This window comes from Alternaria ethzedia, assembly GCF_023757985.1.
Source record: "Alternaria ethzedia strain BMP 0044 chromosome Unknown scaffold_26, whole genome shotgun sequence".
Classification (NCBI taxonomy): Eukaryota; Fungi; Ascomycota; class Dothideomycetes; order Pleosporales; family Pleosporaceae; genus Alternaria; species Alternaria ethzedia.
In genome coordinates this window covers 103,219-119,352 of record NW_026056219.1, presented here as the reverse complement: position 1 = coordinate 119,352, position 16,134 = coordinate 103,219, and the positions used below count along the sequence as shown (strand labels likewise).

Below are 16,134 nucleotides of genomic sequence, written 5' to 3'. Positions count from 1 at the left end.
TATGTGGGCTTGCTTATTGGGTGGTGTGGCTAGAGGATGGTACGGTATGGAGCTGTTTGAATACGCTAGGTCATCATTCGTAGATGGATATGCCGTTGAACACGTGCCGGCTGGATGCGCACAGGCGGATTCTGAGTATAAAGTCTGCCCTTTGGCGTCTTCTCTTCTGTTCATTCAAACTTCCACATTCAAATTCTTTTCTCCAAAAACAGAATATCAGTGAATGATGGCGCCTGCCTCCCTTTCCAAAACATCCAGGTCGCAAGCGCATGTGCGAGTCACCAAAAAACCTTTTCCCACTGCTACATGTTCCCTTCTTCGCCTGCCGATACCAAAAACGATCGACGGAAGAGTCCATGTCGTCTTCTCCGCCTGGCTCCTCTCAAAAGTTGAATCACTACGCGACATGACCTCGCAGCATTCTCGCCATCTCAACCTACGACGCGCTCCCGACATGTAAAAGCCTCTATCGAGCTACCGGCTTCCTGTCTCCTCACCCCACTTCCAAGAATTTCTTCGCAAAAATAAACGACGTCCTTGATCATGGTTTCGGCTTCCCTGTTTCGAAAAAATCGTCGACGACTTCGCATGTGCGGGTCGCCAGAAAAGGTTGCAGTACTCTTGGATGTGCTTCCGGCCTTTGGAAAATGACAGGCTATGTTCACATGGGAAGGGCCTCGTTTTCCTCCTTTCTAAAAACCATCGCCGATGAAGACATGTTCGCGGAGCTTGTGCGCTGCGGCCTCAAAACATCACAAGACGTCTACATGTTACGGACACTGGACATATAAATATTGCGACTCGACTCGACCTCTCTTCCTTCCGCCTATATTCCACAAAAAGACCGTTTGGAAACCAAAATCTTAGAGCTCAAGATCTATGGTGTTTGCGCCTGCGTCTTTCTCAAAAGTAGAACAAACGTGTCGATGTGGGCAATCAAAAAGCTGGGAGAAATCTTCAATGTTTTCCCTCCTTCGCTCTGGTCTGAAGCATACGAAACGATAACGGATGCTGCTTCTTCTGGTTCAACTTCTGATCTGGCCATCAACCCAGAAACGCTAAAAAATTCTGCCTATGTGGCTGCGCGCCTGCTGCTGGAGTATAAAATGCGGTCGAGATCGGGTACTTCTTCTATATACTCTACGCCACGGTACCACCATTCAAAAACCCGCAAGCTCGGCGCCATGTGTGCTGTTCCTTTTCCAAAACACAGAACGAGAACTGACATGAGAAGTGTGCGCCGGAGATCAAAAATTCGATACACTCAACACATGGACTGTCTGCTTCGCCGTCGCATTACGTCGACAAAAGCGGTCGAATGCTACAACACTTCCCAACATTCAAGCATTTCGGCGACTTCTTTATGCCGGTGTGGGACAACGCTGGCGACGTATAAAACCACCCTCTCGGTGTCTCGCCACCTACTTCTTATCCTTCACTCTCCGGGGTTATTGTCCAAAACACTGAAGGGCCTTCCGGATGATCTGCTCCTCTTCTTCCAAAAAATACCGCCGAAAAAGCTCTGATGGCTGTGTCCTCCTCTCCGAAAGCCTCACTCAAAAGCATCTGGAGATTGCTGTATGCGACTCTTCGCTGCCCGCCTTCGACAAGAAACAAAGGAGGACAACTAGGATGTCGCTGGACGACCTCTAGCTCTTATAAACACCTCCCGCTGGTCGACCGTTCTACCTCCATCATCTTCGACAACTCTTCCTCTCAAAATTTGTTGTGGCCTTATGATGCTCTGCCTGGCTTCTCTTCTTCCAAAAAATCAGACAACGATAGAATGTCCCGCCTCGTCTAAATGACAACTCAAAATACCCAAGTACCACCCAATGTCCAGCAAGGCAACATCATGCTGTTCCAAAATGCTTCACGACCTTTTATTATGGAACTGCGGGTGTAAGGCGGCGTGTATAAAAGCTCCTCTTGGGCTCTTTCCGGCTTTCACTTTTCATCCGCACATTCATTGTGTGCGCTTCCAAAACTCCGCAGGTGAGTTGGATGTTCGCTCCTCTTCTCGAAAATGCACAGCTTTGGCCTCATGGCTGCCTGCCTTCTCCAAAACTACATGACTCGCAACAAATGATTGCCTTCTTTCGAAACACGGCATACACCTTCGTAATGGCTGCCTGCCTTGTTCCAAAAGTCTAGCCATATCTTCGGCATGACTGCGTCCTCTCAAAAGGCAGAGCTTCGTTGACATGTCCGCCTCGAGTGTCAATACCCCAATTACTTCGGTGCAGTAGAGTCGATCTACTCTATTCCAACGCTCGACACGTGAAAGCTTTTTGCCGAAGCATACATGCTTTCTCCTCTTCGCCAAAACGCGTAATCATCAGCGACATGGCTGCGTTCTCCTCAAATTGAAAGCGAAATCGCCAATGATCTGCGCCGGTACCACGCATTCCTCAATCACTTTGGCGCAGTACATCCTCATCCCATTCCTGCGCTCAATTTGTTTAAAACAAGATGAGATAGCTGCATGGTCTCGGCGGCTCTCCAAACTTATGACCCCAATGCCGCATGGCTGTGTTCTCAAAATCAGACAAGAACACAAAGATGATCTGTGTCGGTATCTTGGGTATGTCGTACGCCTCCGACTCTTCGTCCTCGAAAAGTCTCTCCGCCATTGTGCGGTCATTCCAAAAGGTCTCCTGACGAATCTGATGGTCGCTTCTCGTCTCTAAACTACATGTCAAGATCGATATGGGTGCTTTCTCCTAAAAAAGACTTCACACTCCAAGAGGCCGAGATACCGACGCGATTCCTTCTCGCAAATGGTCACAATACAAGGATATGAACTTTGCTGGAGTACGGGTATTTTATCTGCCTGGAAGCAACTGGATCTTTATTATCCAGCCCAACATTCGATTTATCCAAAACCAACTGGGTTTGATCTGATGACCGGTGCTGTTCTCTCAAAACTCAATAAACACAACAGATATGACTGAGCTGTCTAAAACCCCATGTATCGTTCGGATGGTCGGCGTCGGCACCACAAAGATATCACACACCACACACTTCTCGTTCTTCTTCCCTGAACGTTCGTACCACCAACATTAGGTGCTTGTTCCAAAACCAGTGAAGACAAGATAATATAACCTCTGGTCTTCCACAAAAATCTACTACTCGGCCTTATAGTCTTTCTGTTAAGAAGATTCTCATCTTCAATCGCGTGTTGCGGCCTAGCCCTGCAGGTATAAAACCCACCTGTATCGACCTGATCTGACTCTCCATCTTTTCTCCCATTCTGGAGTCCAAAAGAATATGCCAGATACATCTTGGGGTTTGTCCCTTCCAAAAGCCCAAGTCCAGCACAACATGTGTTGGTTCCTCGGAAAAGCTGTACTTACAGTGGAAAACGGTTTACAGCACTACCATGCGACTCCGCTGAACAATCGAAATCGTCAGACCAAATACGCCATACAGTACTGTAAACTAGCTTTCTACCTTGATATGGTCTTTCTTCCCGAAACACCCATCTGCCGGAGACATGTCCTGGGCCGACGTTGCGAGGATAAAAACTACAAGGGGCGGTCTTAGCTGTCGCTCTCCATTCTTCCTCCTGCATTGGAAACTTTTCCAAGAAAGCTACTGGTAGATAGTATGGAGTCCGCTGGTCTTCCAAAATTTCCTGGAAATTGTCCATGATCTCGTCTTTCCCGAAAAAAAAAAAAGATATCAACGGGATGATCTGTGTCGGCAGTGGCAATAACCTTAACGCCTGTACTCTGGTTCACGAATATACCATCTTCGAATAACTTCCAAATTTTATCGAAACTTTTACACTCTGTTTTCATGTTGTTCTCCGAAAGCCAGACTCCTCAAATACCGCTTTAGCCTCTATGGCCAAAAATACCGCGCCCTACGTCATATGGAGTCGCGGGTATAAAGCCATCCTGCATCAACCCGATCTATACTCTCTATCCTTCTATGTACTCTGGAGAGAGCCAAAGAAAAACAAGTGGATGTCTTAACGGACTCTGTTGTTCTTTGAAATAAGAATACAAGCAGCGAATGACCTTTCTCTTCCACAAAACAAGGGGCCCCCAAACACATGATCTGTGTCGGCAGTGTGTTCAAACTCACGCTCATGATACTTGTCTTGCAACTTTCATCTTCAAATGGTTTTCAAAATTCATCGAAAACATGGCGGACATGACTCATGCTGTTCTCCAAAACCAGACTCCGCACATAATGCTCTGTCCTTTAAAATGCATACAACACCTCTGAATGTGCTCTGGAGGCGCGGGTATAAAAACTACCTAGAGGTCTCCCTTCTTCCTCTCTTCATCCGCACACTTGTTGTGTGAATTACCAAAAAGAAGAGTTGATCTGGCCATGGTTCTGCCTTCTCCCAAAAGATTGAACGCGTCCGTCGATGACCTTCCCTGCTGATCGACGAACACAAAGTCACAGTTCGCTGTCCACAAAATATGTTCTACTATCGCTATGGGCGTCGCTCAATATCCCTCGCAAGGCAGACATGTTTTGAGAACGACGAAAGATGGCGATTACCTGGTCATGGCCGTTCTGCGCAATTTGATCACTCTAGGATACCCGAAAAATGCAAGATTGGTGGAGCTATGTGTGCTGCGGCATCGAAAGCTTAGTCGGCACGCGGCATGTTCGCGTCCCTCGTAGATGTACAAAAATCCATGGAGCGCATTTATGATCTGCAACCAAATCATGTCAACCAACTACATGGAGCTGCAGTGTGGTTTGGAATGGAGTTTTACTTCAAAAGGCTCGGCTTGACCGATTTATGGTTCTGAGAGTACATAAATACAACTATCGTTCACTACCTTCTTCTTCATCCTACCCAATACCTATTCTGTATTTACAACAAAAACTCACTTGTTCCGAATCATGTTTTCTGGTTTTCTAAAAAATGTATAAGGAGTGGTCGATGTGTCGAGCGAATCACGTTTCCAAAAACTCGACCGAAAATCCTGATGACCTCCGCGATGCACTTTTCCATTATCGTCTCCGAAACACAGTACTGCCGACAGCATGTCTGCGTCGCGAGACCATCTGCGCTCTAGGGCGGGACTATAAATCGTGCTTCTCACGGTCGTGGTCTCTTCTATCCTACTATACTTCACTTCGCGACAGTTTTCCAAAAAGACGCATTAGAGAGTGCATGTCTGAGCTGTTCTGCTGGAATCAAAAACATCTGTGGTTCCGAGAGATGTCTCGTCTGCCGTCTTCTGGCAACATGACTTTACCGACTCTATAAAACATGATCACAACTATACCATGAGACGTTGTTCCAAAAAGATCGATAGTAGAATACCCAGAGCAGCATCAACCCAACATACTTATAAAACCACAACCATACCCCTCCACGTCAATGCTTCCTCCACCTATCTTATCTTCATTCTTCCGAAAAAGCCCAAACTCTCCCCTCATGCTTTGCTTCTCCCGGCAGTTGCTTGTCAGTCTCATCCACGCACGTCATACCCTACGTACAGTCACAGTCTCACGTCCACCCACCCTACGAAACCGTCAAAAGCAATATTCACCACGTCTCCGAAACAGCGTCATAAATGCCACGTGCCATACTGAGCTACGCCGCTTCTTCAAAAAAGCGAATTGAGCGTAGCGCGATACAGCCTGACCCGAGTTCGAGATGCAACTCCGAAGTGGATGTAGTGGACGAAGTGGATGGGGTGGACCGTGATATCATACGTGGTGACACGTCACATGTTTTTGAGATCAGACTGCAGAGACAATAGTACTGCTACTGCATGTGCGGGGTGCCGCGATGGTGAGGGTCCGCGGAAGGGTCATGTCGGTGCGTGGCGTGGAGGGTCAGATGATGTTTGCATGTATTGTGAGGTGTGTTGGTGGACTGCGCCTCTATTGCATCGTGAGCATCGGTGCTAGCCGGTGGGCTTCGAGTTCTCGCCATCGCTACGAGCCATGAGCCATCGGATGCGCGTCGCCAAGCCTTCATCACAAAGCGGTCGCCTCTCAATACGTGTTGAGCTGTCGCCGATTGTCTATGAGACGTCGCCCGGGTTTGACGTCGGCACTGCGGGGTCCGACGTCGAGGCAAAGAAGACGACGAGACGAGACGAGACGACGAGAAGGAAGACTCATATCTGCGGCAAGATCAGTCGTGTAAAGATCAAATCCAATGACGTTCTTTTGGGGGCCGCCTGTCTTCTTGTGGCCCAGCGACAACAGCTACATGCTGAAACTGCGAAGCGCTGAGGGACAGCCAGCCCGGGCCGTCGCAACGCTCGCAACCGCCAGCCCTCAAACAGCAATAAGCAGATCTCCCGCCAGCCTTACACAAGCAAATTGCGCAAGCAAACCGCATACCGGGACATCTTCCAACGGCTGCGACAAGCTCCGATGCTGCCATTTTTGGGATTGGGGTGACACAAGCGCTTCTACGTGGGCGGCTCGCACGAACCCGGCCTCGATATAGCAGCCGCGGGGAATTGGGCGACTAGTACAGAGCCTCATCTGGCGCTTCGGCTAGGTAGCCTTTTCGAGGCGCGTGGGATGCAGGGATACGGATTCGAGATTGATGAGGTTCAGCGTGAGGGGTTACATGACCACGTCGCGGATCGCTTAGACGGAGGACCTGACATAGGCAGGTGGTGGAGGAAGTGATGCTATCCAGTAGTCGACGTGCAGCGACTTGTCTTAGCTGGCTGCGACCTTCTAGAACTGGCGACGACGGCGGTGGAAGCGTGATTGGCGAGGTGTGCGAGGCGGTGCAGCGGCTGTTGAGGTGGTCTCGAAACTGCGAGGCCGCGACATTGATTGGTACGCTTTAGTTGCATGAAGGTCCAGTCTTGGCATGCTCGAATACCGCGTGTGCGCTGGAGCAGGGCAGCAGAAGACGAACATGGCGTTGGTCGTGCTCGCTGTCATCCGTCGTCGCCCAAAGAGGCTGGTAGCATCTGGGATGGAAACAGGTGTGTTGAAACAAAGATGACTTGTTTGCAGTGCGCGCTGCCCAATGGGCGCAGACTAGATCCCTGCGCATGACGGCGATCCATGGATCGTGGTGGAGAAATCCGAGCTCCGTCCACCGTCTGGCCGAGTGGAGTTGCGATAGACACGCTGTCATGCGACTGACAGATGGCAGGGAGTAGTCACCTTGAAAATCTATGCCGTGGTGCATGCCGTGGTATGCCGTCGAGGCAAGAGGGATGGTATACGATGGCACGGCAATGCAGCAGTGTGGTGGCGGCTGAGCCACAGTCTACTCCATACTGCGAGCATCTCCTACGGCTACGGCCGAATTACACGCATGCAACGCGTGTTCGTGAGGCAAAATGCTTTTCTGCCCAAGAGGCCAACCAAGAGTAAGCTGGGCTCGAAGAGGCTGGGTTGTAGTGCATTCCGCCCACAAATTCGTCACCGTCTGCTGGCATTCCGCTCGGGAGATATATGGGAGCAGGTGTGCTGCTACTGCGTGGTCGCATGCTATTCATCAACCGTAGTGCTCTGGCTCCACCTAACCCGACTCACCGCCTCAATATCTGTCTCCCAACCCGGCAACGTGACCCAGCTACGAGGCCAGCAGACCCTCTAGTTCCGGCCAGCCTTCCACAAGCACCGTGATTGTCGCAGTACATAGCGGTCGCTGCTGCCGCAAACTCGAGGCCTGCAGTGCAGCAAACGTCGTGTCTGTACCAACCCAATATTTCGCGCACTCCACTCCAACACGTCGACTCCAACCTGCATCCATCTAAAACATACTCGACCGCCTTCGAAACGCGATTCGCATCACGGCTCTATTGGCTGTCAATTTCGCACGCCTAGAGGGCCCTGCGCTGCGTGCAAACCATTGGCTTGGACTTGAAACAGCCTATTCCTGGGGTCCTGCACCTCACCACTCGCAATCTTCCAGGCACCCCAAACGGGCCAAACAGCCGCTGGCCTAAGTCCGGCGTGGCGCGCTACGTAGCTGTTTCCTGTGCGTGAGCTCCATCCATTGGATCCCACACGCAGCCGCCGAACCACCACCCCAAAGGATCCGACCCTCGACTTGGAAACGCATCGCTACCCGCTCAAGGGGCCTGCGAAATAAGTATCACGCCGCCTGCCGTCGATACTTCTTCCTCACAGTCAGTCACCGGCTTCACTTCTCCATCCTCCCTTCTTTCCTCCTGTCATCCTAGCGGTGCAGGTGCCATTCTCCACACTCCGGCAGTGATTCGCGCTCCACCACCGACTTTCCCTCCGACTTCCCAGACTGGCAGCGCCATCTCCCGTAAAATTTCAATCGCTTTGCACCTTCCGACTGGACTCGGACTCTTCACCTTCACCTTAATAATTGTTGCCTTGCCTATTCAACGACTCAACCTCGTCGTCAGCCACGCAGCCTCGGACTCCCGCTTACCATCGTTCAGACCGGAATTCCGACTACGCCTCACTACAGGGCATACACGGCATCCACATACAGTTCGACATTCACTTAAGACTTCACATCACCTTCGGGACTACTACTCCATCAACATCATGCCTTACTCACCAAACCTCGTCGCCGAGAACGCGGCTGCCCTGGACCACTTCATCCAGCTCCCGGTGTCACATGACATGATCTCGTACCTTGCACAGAAGGCCACACAAGTCATTCGCTGCGAACCCTCCATCAACAAGAACCTCCCTCCTACACCACCAGCCTCGCCTCCTCAGCATGCTGCCTCCAACATCCGCGAGCCTGCCCTGCCCTCAGTAGAGGAGTTCATCACATCCATCGTCGAGAGGTCACATGTCCAGACTGCCACCCTCATGACTTCGCTCGTCTACCTCAGCAGGTTACGGTCGCGCCTTCCTCCCGTTGCCAAGGGCATGCGATGCACCGTCCACCGCATCTTCCTCGCCTCCCTCATCCTTGCGGCTAAGAACCTCAACGACTCCTCGCCCAAGAACAAGCACTGGGCCAGGTACAGCGCTGTTCGCGGCTACGAGAACTTTGGCTTCTCCCTCACCGAGGTCAACCTCATGGAGAAGCAGCTTCTGTTCCTCCTTGACTGGGATCTCCGCATCAGCACCGAGGACCTCCACTACCACCTCGAGCCCTTCCTAGCGCCCATCCGTGTCTGGCAATCCCGCCAGGCCGAGAAGGCCAGGCTCGCAGAGAAGGAGAAGGAGCTTGCCCGCCAACAATACCAGCTCACCGCCGAGAACCTCTCGCGCTCAGTCAACCCATATGCGTCGCAATCCTCCCTATCTTCATATGCGCCTCGGCCCCAGAGGGGACCACGCTACATCCCATCCTCCCGCGCACCATCGCGCACACCATCTCTATCACCACCTACCCGAAGCTCCTCGGTCTCCACCTCTTCCGAGTCACCCGTCAGCCTTCACGACGAGCCTTCAGAAGCGATCCTCCAGCGCTACGACGCCGACCAGGGCGCCAACGTTGTATATATCAATGGCCCTCACTCGTACGCCCCCAAGCAGCAACACGCACTCCCGCTGTACGACACCCAGCCCTCGAAGAAGGTCAAGACCTCAGCGGGCGGCATCTTCAGCAGGATGTTCGGCCAGACCGGCGCCTACGCCGGCCGCCAGACTACCTATTAATGCTATTCGCTACCCCACCACTCTCGCTTCAACAGCCTAACGACTTTCCTTATTGTTCCCCAATGACATGATCTGATGAAAAGATGCTCACTGGATGGACATCTCTTCGCCCATCTCGTCATCTCTTCTTGCATTGGCCGGCGTTATAACACAATCTCAGCATTTGCATAGCACAGCATTGTACCGGCGTTGGGATATCAATCAAATCGGAATCTTGAATCGCATCTATATTGCGATTCTCGGCGCGACCGCCTCATAGTAGTTTAGCTCTCTTATAGCTTTCTCACAGCCCACAAATAACTATATACCGCGGGTCTTTCTGACTTGTCAGATGTCTTCGCGAGTAATGGGAAAAAGGAAAAAATAAAATCTTTTGTTCAAAACACAATTCTTCCGTCTCGTATTGTTTCCGTCTCCGTCTCGGAAAGTGTATTCTTGGCAACGGGCGTTCTCCTCTGTCAGTGTGATTGAATGACTCTCCCTCCCGTGTATCCCTTCGCGGTTCGCAATTTCCGTAAATTGGGGTCTGACATGCGCGCTAGTGTGTGGGACGGGTATCTTATCTAGCTAGTGCGGAACGGATTTCACTTACAGATAGGTCCATGGTTTTGGTGGCGCACGCTCTTTCTTGACGCGATTCATCAATACGCGACTTTGTCCAATATTTCTCGCATCGCATGATGTTTCTCATGCCGCGCTCAAACAGGCCGATCTAATCGCTGTGCGGTAATTCGCGCGACGCGGAAGACAGGCAAGACGGCATACGGGCAGCACAATACTCAGCTAGGCATAAAATCTTGTATCCATACACATACACAGCATGGAATACACCGGTCACTACTCCTACACAACTACACAGTACAGCCACAACGCCATCCGAGACCTCAGTAAACTCCATGCTCTCTAACTTGCGATGCTATCCAGTCGTTCTGCCTTGTACGACACTTTCTGCGGGCCGCATGCGCAGCCACAATAGGCTGACCACCTTGCCGACCACACATGACACTTCAAATGGACAACACACCTGTATAGCTGCTACAGAGCCCCCGCAGCCAATATATCTCCAGCTGAACAATGAGTCTGGGGACGGCTGAGTCACGCCGGTCAAGCAGGAAGGCTGCCTCACAACCTCCCATGCACCCTCGTCATGTTCGGATCCGAGTCCAATAAATCCCACCCACCGGCATTAGCATCAGCAAAACCTGGGAATACGCTATGCCACGTCCCACATCTAACCCGTAACCCGTGACCAGGACTGCGAGAAATCTTTTACCTCGGCATCTATCTCTCCTATCTAAGCTATCCCTTGGTGTAAATCCACAAAATGCCAGATAGCGATGAACGGCACGGCAAAGATGGCAATATACGATATGCAGGAGTCAAGGAGCTTAGGGGGCCCGCGTAGATCAAACGGGTTCTGAGTGGCAGGAGAGATGCGCTAGGCCTGGTTTGGGTATGGTGGGGGGTTTCAGGTGGGTGGCTTGGCGGTAGGGTGTTTGGGTGTGGTTGGTTGGTTCGTCCAACCGAGGAGGAGGGAGGGGAGTTGTGATGGTCGGCATTTGTTGGAATTTGGGATTGGTGAGTTGGTGGGTTGGTGAGTTGGGTGGATGGCGTTGACGCGTTTTGATGCGCATGCAATTGCGCGTTGGAAGGTGGAGGTGGAAAATGGAGATTGTAGGTGGTGATGTCATCAACGGTCGTGATCGGGTGGGTCTCAGTGTGCGACGCGGTCGCGTTATGTGTTATGCACGATACTCTTCATCCTTCTCGTTATACTCGAGCTCCCGCGTTCCAGCTTATTGGTCAGTCAGCGACGTGCTCCAATTTTCTTGCGATGCGTCAGATGAACCGTTCACCGGGTTTCAATGGCGCAACACCTTGCGGCTCCCAGAGCTAGGTACCTGGGACACTTCTTCTACGATACCCAGGCATCTTCGGCAACCAACGTCCGATGCTCAGTTAGCAGAAGTCCTATACCGTTCAGTGCATACGAAACTGCACAATGCTTTAAGCCCTATATTCATGCTGCGCTCCTCCATCGAGTAACACGCATTACCTGCCAACCCGACAAGAGCAACACAAGAGCGCAACAAGGAGAACCCGTCGTCCTTCAGCAGAATATCTGCACAATAACGATATCTCGTCCTTGTATAAGATCATGCACATCATCAGAATTATGTGAAGACTTACCGCATGCAGCCACGATCACAGTGGATCCTTCGTCTCAGGCATGGAATCTCGCCGCACCTGATACAACAACTGTCAACACTTGCCTGGTAACACGGGTAGCCTGGCATGCCAATGCCAAACACCTCAACCACCGTCTAAGATGGCCAACATGAGGATTCCTTTCGTTTTTTGCATCTTCGTCGCTCGTTCTCCATCCACCTTGAAGGGTTTTCTGTTCTTTTCGTAACCGCTGGCCGGTCCCTTTTCCGCTCGTTTTTTTTTCTAATCTTTTGTAATGGTTCGGCAATTCACCTTCTTACCGGGAGATCGGAGGGATACGGGAGACGATGGCAGGACGGTGCGGTATAGCCATTGGGGACGGTATAATACTTTCTACGGACTTTCCTTTACGACGACGCTTTCGACGGTGCTTTTGCTGGCGCAGATCAACGAATGCAGGGTTACCGGCCAGCTCTTCACTCTTGCGAATAGGTTCCCAGGTTCCGCTGCATTGGTCGTACAGCTTCTCGCCGCTTTCTTTGGACTTTTGCATCTCGCGGTCATCTGCAAGCTCATCAACTATGCGCTTCGACTGCGGCTCAATAAGGTCAGCGTTTCCCTGGATGTGTTGCGCACTTGGGTGGACATGAGCATCATGCGCGTGGATTGGGACTTGCCTCTACGGTTCTTCTTTCCCTCTGTCTTTGTCGTTCTTCTCAGTCTTGTGCCTGCGGCGCTCTGGGCTGGTTCGATGACACCATCGGTATCGCGGACGGTGGATAGCGGCATGCTTTTGATCCCAAGCTACGAGGACGTGTCGATGATCAAAGAGTATCCGATGATGATTGGTAGTTCGGGACCGTCGCTGCGCACGCAAAAGGGCTTCTTCACGTATTCGGTTGGCCAGCAACAGAGTAGTCAGCTTCTGGCATCAGCGGCTCAGGCGTCTTCTTTGGGTGGAGGGCCCCATGTCCATCGCAAACTCGACAATACGCAATTCAGCTACCGAGGTCGTTCATATGGCGTCGGTGCGTCGATCGGATTGATGGACCAAGGGATTAGGTCGAACAGCCAGGTAGCTGGATACATCTACCAAGAGGAGGGCTATCTGGCAAACGTCACCTGCACGTACAACGCAACATCCAACTTCACCCTTTCTGGCCCCGTCAACGAATGGATCTATGCGGCTTCCGGTAATTTGCCTGACAGCGAAGAAGGCCCCGAATACTCAAACTACATCGGGCACGACGGAAAAGCCATCGTAGCGATGGGCGTAGCGTACAGCGACCGTTCGCCTCGCCGCTACCTCGCTATCGCTGCAGGTTCAGCCTACTCCTTCCTCAACACCACGCAATGCGAATTCGACTTCACCCCCACCCTCTTCAACGTCACCGTCGACGTCGGCAATCTCAACATCACCGTCAAGCCCGTGCGCACTATGCCCGATTTCAATCCCCAGCGAAACGTTACGCGCACGGTTGTGCGGCAGTTCGAGCTCATGTCCAACGACATGACGAATCTGTATGTTTCGCTGCTTGGCGAAGCGTTCAACTCCAGTATCGCGGCATACAAGATGTCAGAGACGTTCAATAATCGGACATTCACTGAAGAGGAGGCAACACTGGCGGGTCTCACGAATAGCATGGTTGCTATGGCTGATGATATGTTGGTTGCGTATGCGTCTGCGCAGCTCATGGTTGGACGCATGTTCACTCAGCAACCGGCGAAGGTCTACGTTTACGCGCTGCAGTTTGGGCAACCGAGTTACATTTACGCTATTTTCACGCTCAACCTCGTTATCATCCTTGCGGTTGTGTTTGAGGCAGTGCGCACAGCAGCGTGGTCTGCGCTTGGCCGCTTCAACTATCTCGATCCACGTGATCTCATCGTCGCTGCATCAAGAGGCGGAGGCGATATCGCAGCTGCAGCCGATGACATAATGGAGCGGAGAGAAGGGAGGAGGATGAAGCACATATGGCTATTAAGCGATCCGGACGGAGGTAACGGGTCCCTCATCGTCAACTTACGGGGCGACCAAGACGGACACGTCAAAATCGAAGTGGGCGCTGGGCAATGCGCAAGAGACGCAGAGAGCGCATACCCACCGGACGAGAAGAGCATGTATGTGGAACATGGCGCTGAGACAGAGCGGGGCCCGTTAACACCCAAGACACCTATGAAGATGAAGGTTGGCATTTTCGGGTCAAAGCAATAGAAGACATGGGCTTAAGACATTGCTCAGTGTTCGGCGCTTGGTGCGCTTTGCGGAAGTGGGTGAAAGAAGATATCTAGATCAGTTAATGAGACTTTGTTGAGACTTTGTGGTTTGGTCAGATGATGAGCATGTGTGGACTGGAGTGAGTGACGCTGGAACGTGACGGAGGAGGGTATGTGAGGAAGTTTGGGCCAGGGGATGGGGGATATAAGAGGATGAAGAAGTTCGTGGGAGTGAGGAGACATCAACACATCTTCACATCTTCACTACCATCTCACAACACCATCACAACAGCATTCCAACCCTTCTTATCATCAACCCACCAACAACCACTCCCAATCATCCCACCAAAAATGGCATACCCACGCGTCACCCTCAGCGCTACCCCCTCCCACTCCCGCGGCACTCTCCTCGCAAAACTCAACTCCTTCTTCCGGGATGCCCAAACGGACTCCCCGCCTTCCCCCCACGAGTTCGACGCCTGGTTCTTCGCTCTCACCATCGATGACCGCGCCATCGTCCACGATATCCTCCAACCACTGCACACCAACTGGCCCAGTCAAGTCGAATACCCCAACGTTATCGCGTTGGTGCACTGGCTACGTGAGCACCGTGCCGAGTACCGTGCAGAACGAGCTGCTGCCGTTGCGGATGGCGCTGCAGAGCAGGAGGCAGAGGGAGGAGACGAGAACTTGACAGTGGAGGGGGTCATGAAGATGATTGAACAAGTCTTGGCAGCTCAGCAGGAACAAGTGGCAGCTGCGCCTACCGTACCTGAGCCCGAGCCATCCGTTCCTGAACCTACCTGCCCTGGCCCTATCGACGTGGAGCCGCAGCCGCAGCCCATTCATCCTCGCCCAGAGCCTGTCGCTGGAATGGATGTCCTGGCCGTTCTCGTCATGGTCTTGGCTCCGGCATGCTTGGTACGTCTCCTGATGATCTTGTTCCTGTTCTCGGTTCTACGACAGGCCTCTAATGGTACGCGACGTCTCTAGATCGGTGTGGCATTGCACCGACGCTGGTTCCGGTAGATTCTGGACTTCAGTGTTTGGGATAGAATTGCTTTGAGGATTTGATTGGAGTCTGCGTGGTTCTTCTTTCTTTACAAACGCTCGCTGGTAGACTGACTGACTGGGGTTCGTTGTTGTCTTTCATTCAGGGTGTTCTCGTGGTTTCTCGTGGTTTTTTTGTCTTTGCAAACATGTCTCGGTAGGCGTTGTTGGATTTGGGAGTGTTCTTTCTTGTAGTTGCAAACGTAGACAATAGACAAACCGGCGACGTTCGGGATATAAACGATGTACTTCCTGTGTATGAGTGATCTTCATCCGATAACATCATCCATCATACAAGAACAACTTACAACAACCATCAATCTCAACAACACAATACCAACAATGTCCAACAACAACACCACCCCCGCCAGCGACGCCACCATGGCCGAGCGCCTCGCCTACTACGAGCAGTCCTGCAAGCGAGCCGAGAAGCGTATCGAGAAGAAGAAAGCCCTCGTCGCCAAGTTGGAGGAGGAATACGCGGCTCTTCTAGAGCAGCTCACCGAAGCCAGGCTTGCACCGAATCTAGACATGGAGCGTATCGAAGTCCTGGATGCGGCGATCAAAGCGAACAATGCAGAGCTTGAGACTGAGGCTGGGCGACACGAGCAACTGTGCGAGGACTACCAGAAGCTGATCGACATGAAGAATGGGTCGGAGGCGGAGTTCATCGCTCGTGTTACGGAGTATATGGATAAGGAGCCGGAGCGTGACGGTGGCGATGGCGACGGCGAGGGCGCAGAAGGGGAGGGAAATGGAGAGGCTGCCTAGGTCGAGCCAAGAGGTACGGGGTATGTAGATGGGGTCGATTGGTCGGTGTAGTAGCCTAGAGTAGCTCATTGTCGCTCTCTCACTGAGGTCAGAGGCCGACTTTGTGCCTGCGCAAAGCTTTTCCTTAGAAAATACATGTCTTGACATGAAACAAGTGGGGTCTTTGGCAACGTGGACGTGATACAATCTCATCATTCGACAGTGCATGTGAGCATATTGAAAGCCAAGTGATCGCATTGAGAAGAATAATCGGCGTTAAAAGGCAAATGAAAGTACAAACGGTAAGCTATGCGAACGCTAAGGGCATGAGGTGAAAGCAAAAAGACTACCAACGATAACAGCGATAACAACGATCAAGCACCCCAG

The 16,134-nt window shown here is 51.8% G+C and overlaps 3 protein-coding genes across 3 annotated transcripts; all 3 read left to right on the top strand.

Annotated features, from left to right (window-relative positions):
* Positions 1-8,490: 8,490 nt before the first annotated feature.
* J4E87_008370 (uncharacterized protein) lies at positions 8,491-9,561 on the top strand (the record flags this gene model as incomplete). The annotated part of the gene is made up of 1 exon (XM_049379959.1): positions 8,491-9,561. One exon carries the CDS (start codon positions 8,491-8,493, stop codon positions 9,559-9,561), a length of 1,071 nt encoding a protein of 356 aa, XP_049230228.1.
* Positions 9,562-12,025: 2,464 nt separating this feature from the next.
* Positions 12,026-13,945, top strand: J4E87_008369 (uncharacterized protein; the record flags this gene model as incomplete). Its single annotated transcript, XM_049379958.1, has 1 exon — positions 12,026-13,945. The coding sequence occupies one exon, from the start codon at positions 12,026-12,028 to the stop codon at positions 13,943-13,945; it is 1,920 nt and encodes a 639-aa protein (XP_049230227.1).
* A 353-nt stretch (positions 13,946-14,298) lies between these two features.
* On the top strand, positions 14,299-15,768 carry J4E87_008368 (uncharacterized protein; the record flags this gene model as incomplete). Its single annotated transcript, XM_049379957.1, has 2 exons — positions 14,299-14,923; positions 15,296-15,768. 2 exons carry the CDS (start codon positions 14,299-14,301, stop codon positions 15,766-15,768), a joined length of 1,098 nt encoding a protein of 365 aa, XP_049230226.1.
* Between the last annotated feature and the right edge of the window lie 366 nt (positions 15,769-16,134).